This window comes from Vigna umbellata, chromosome 6 (genome assembly GCF_029865625.1).
Source record: "Vigna umbellata cultivar VRB3 chromosome 6, Vumbellata_1.0, whole genome shotgun sequence".
Lineage (NCBI taxonomy): Eukaryota > Viridiplantae > Streptophyta > Magnoliopsida > Fabales > Fabaceae > Vigna > Vigna umbellata.
In genome coordinates, this window is record NC_142170.1 from 20532734 (window position 1) to 20536872 (window position 4139).

At 30.8% G+C, this 4139-nt stretch overlaps 1 protein-coding gene across 1 annotated transcript; it reads left to right on the forward strand.

Moving 5' to 3' along the window:
* The first annotated feature begins 614 nt into the window (after positions 1 to 614).
* On the forward strand, positions 615 to 3854 carry LOC124824144 (protein translation factor SUI1 homolog). The gene is made up of 5 exons (XM_047296527.2): positions 615 to 740; positions 1414 to 1500; positions 2545 to 2750; positions 2827 to 2880; positions 3615 to 3854. Exons 2-5 carry the CDS (start codon positions 1464 to 1466, stop codon positions 3657 to 3659), a joined length of 342 nt encoding a protein of 113 aa, XP_047152483.1. The 5' UTR covers positions 615 to 740; positions 1414 to 1463; the 3' UTR covers positions 3660 to 3854.
* Positions 3855 to 4139: the final 285 nt, after the last annotated feature.

Consider the following 4139-nt stretch of genomic DNA (forward strand, 5'->3'; position numbering starts at 1 on the left):
TTACGTCAAATAAATAATTAGTTTATTTGTATTATGAATAATTATAGATTAAATATATTTTTAATTTCTAAATTTTGATGACGTATCTAAATTCTTTTCATAGATTTTGTTTTAAAATTTAAAAATAATAAATATAATTTTTTTAATTTAGTTATGAGAAATTTTTTAACGTGTTAAGTTAACTATGTTTTAGTTTTTAAATTTTAATTCGAAATTAGAATTCATAAATTTGATATATTTTAATTTTTAAATTTTAAAACTAAATGAAATATAATTATTTTAATCTAATTATATTAAATTTTTTTAAGTATTAAGTAATATTTTGGATTAACTTGAGTTATTTATACAGTAGGTTAAATGTGAATCTTAAATATCATTTAACATATAAAACAGAGTTAGCACTTTTCAGTTATGAAGATTATATTGGTTTGTTTTTAAAATTATGAAATCAAATATATCAAAGAATAGATTTTATTATAATTAATCCAAAAATTTATATTTAGTCATGGAATAGAAAGAGTGTTTATATTTATTTATTATTAAGAAAACTTTCTGCACGTGCAACACACGTGCCGCTCTCAAGTTCCTTATTAAAGAGATCCTTCTCTCCCAAACATGACCATTCCTCAGCGTTTTGCAGACATAGAAAGCAATAACACTTTCACTTCAGCCTTATCCAATTTAGGGTTTCGGTTCCTGACCCTACTTTTGACGTATCGAAACCTTAAATTTAGGATCAGGTAACCTCTGTTAATCCTTTTTAAGATTTCGTTTATCTTTGTCGCTAATTTTAGGGTTTGGCTCTCCCTTTGTCACCAATAATCTTAGTTTGCCCCAATTTTCTCTCGGACTTTTGTTTCTCCGGACATCTTATACACTTTTGGGGTTTTTGATTTGATATAGTCTTGATCTGGTCTTTCCATTAGAAATCTTGTGTTTGTTATGGTGAAAGGGGTTTCTTACTAATTCGTTTCTTTAGGATGATTTTGGTGTACAATGATTTTTGAGATATGAAAATTTTCTTCTGTGATAAGTTTTTGACGATTTAATTCTTAAATCGTCACTATCAATTTCAAAGCAAAATCTGAACCCTAGGATATATTTTGCTTTGTGCTACTGAGATTTTTTGAAAATTTTAAAATTAGTTTTAAATTGTGGCGAATAAACTAAGTGTGGATTGTTTAGTCATTTTTATTTATAATATAGTGTATTTGTTTTGGATCTTTAACTTGGTACGGATGTCAGAATTTTTTTAATACATTTGATGGTCATTGATGAATTTTTCTCTAGTTTGTTGTGTTGAAGATTCTTTTTATGTGGAGATTATTAATGGCAGAGATTTGGCTTTTGTAATTTTTTCAAGTGTGCTATTATTGTTATTCAATTTTGCTAACATGTTGATTGCAATGTCAGGTCTGAACAATCTGGTTGGTGGAACCTTTGGTCATAGAGAGTCAAGTTTTATGTCTGAATTAGACGATCAAATTCCTACTGCCTTCGGTATGTTGCGACTCCTTGATAAAATAATTTTGATAGGTTTGGCCTGGTGTATAAAAGGAGAAATAATTAAATGAAACAGTTATAACCTCCTGCTGATGTTTCCTTATAACTGAGAATTATAAATAGTCAGGGTTTTGTTTTAGGGAGGGTAGCTTGTATTTTAGAAAGGAAAGGAGTGGTGGGAGAGTAAGGTCCTCTCAAAGGAACCTCAATTGTTTTATTCTGTTACTGTTTTCTACCACATTGGCAGAAACATTCTTGTTGGTAATAAAATCATTCAAGAGTCTGTTTGAATATTTCTGTAAGTTCTGTTAGCCTATCAGATTTAGTCTGTGGATTACTTGTCTTGTTCACGATATGTGATATTTCTAAAGTGAATAAATATCAGTTCATTATTTTGTATGTGTGATTAACGTATGTTTTCCTTCCTGAACTCTGTTGTGCTACATGTACTTGCAGAATAGAATATTTATATGTTCTCTAACTTTTATGTCTTATTGTTGTTATTTTGTGTGATTGTCTTTATATTTCAGCAGTATGCGCCTAAATAAATATTTATTATACACTTTTCCTTTTGATTCTCAAAGTTATGTACCTTCTAATATACAGTTCAGTGAAAATTTGGTTGCGAACAGTGTTCCTTTCATTTGTTCTCCCTGAGTGTGGAATTAGACATTTCCCTTGACTTTTCAGTTTTATGAACGACATGTTATTTTGAATACTAATTTGATTATATCCCATGGTTCACCAATATTATTGTCCTGTACATTCATACTATCTTATGTTTTTCTTTACTTGAATAGGAGATTATTGTGCAAAAGGGATATGCTAGTTGTACGAGTTTTCTGAGTGTTGGTTTATGGTGAATTTTATGTTGAGCTTTTCATACATTGTATTGCATTTTAGTTTTATCATTTCTGGAAGTTATGGTATTACACGTGCTTGCTCACTATTGTATATTATGAGAAGTACTTTGTTACTGTTATTAAGCAACTAAGATTAAAGATCGAGTTTGGTGAATAATGAGTTTGCCTCAATTTATAGATCCTTTTGCTGAGGCAAATGCTGATGACTCGGGTGCTGGGTCAAAGGAGTATGTGCATATTCGCGTACAACAGCGAAATGGTAGGAAAAGCCTGACAACTGTTCAGGGATTGAAAAAGGAATTCAGCTATAACAAGATACTTAAAGACGTTAAGAAAGAGTTCTGTTGCAATGGCACCGTTGTTCAGGACCCAGAACTAGGACAGGTCTGTGTTGACATTCCCCTCTCTGATAATGATCTACCCTATTGTAACTTCAAGTAACAAGTGTTTGTGGTTGTAGGTTATTCAACTTCAAGGTGATCAGCGGAAGAATGTTTCTGCCTTCCTAGTCCAGGTAACTCTCGTCCTCATCTTTGTGTTATGAAGCGTATTCTATGATTACTTATCTATTTTGATTTTCATCTTTTCGGTTCACTTCTTTATGTGCTATTTTCATTATTGTGCTTTAAGGCTTGTTTTTTTGAATCTCCCATTTCTGAGAATAAGTGCCTTTTGCTGCTATTTTATTGGGAATGACCTAGTAATAGTGTATGCAACTGGATATCCTGTTGTAGAATACTCCGTTAGTCTTAAATGTGTTACTAACGTAAATGGTCAGTCTTCTCACAAGTAATTTTTCACTTACATATTCGAGACCATATCCAATATTTTTTAATTTTGGGTCAAATTTGAACCTAGGCCCTGTATACTCTGCTGAATTGTAGACAATTTATTTTACTTAATCTTTTTTTTATGCTTGAGAAAAAGAAAGCCAAGAAAAACAAAAGGAAGCACAAATAGCTTTTATTTGTGTAAATCATTGTTTTATTGTAGCTGAATGAACTTTATTTAGCACAAATCATTGTTGGGTCTTAGCACAATGTTTTCGATTTTGTAATTTAATTGATGGTATCTGTAACACTAGAAAAGGGATCAAGCATGCTACATAACAAGTGTATACTTCCATCCATTCCTCTGGATATGTGGGAAAAAATCGTAATTGTTTTTGAGAATGTACCAAGGAATATTTGGACAGAAGGATTCTCCATCTAATTATCTTGTTGGTTGTTGTCTTGTGAATGGGAACAGGCTGGTATAGTGAAGAAGGAGCATATCAAGATTCATGGTTTCTGAGCTATTGGAGTGTCAAGTATCCAGACTTACCTGCCAAAATATGTGCTGGGCATAGATAATTTGAGTTGTCTGTTACTGTGGTATATCAAGTGTGTTCTGGTATTTAACTTCTATGTGTGGGATTATGGATTTTAGAACATTGTGTGTTATTTGCTTAAGACATATATGAAAAACCAGTTTAATGGACTTCTATTCGATCCTTTTTCACTAATAAAACCTAAGTGAAAAGAAAGAGATAGGTGAGAAATATAGGAGAAATGGTTGAAAATAAATCGTTTTATTGCAGTGATGTTTTATATATTTATATTATTAGTATTATTTTTTCTTTATAAAAAAGAACTAGATTTGAAAAAAGAAAAAGAAATTGCAGTCTCGTATAATCAGTTATTAACCTCCTAATCGTTTTTCCGGATGTTCTAAACCAGTCCGCGCGCTGTTACAAAATACTATTTAACAACTTTTTTCTAAAATTTAATTTTG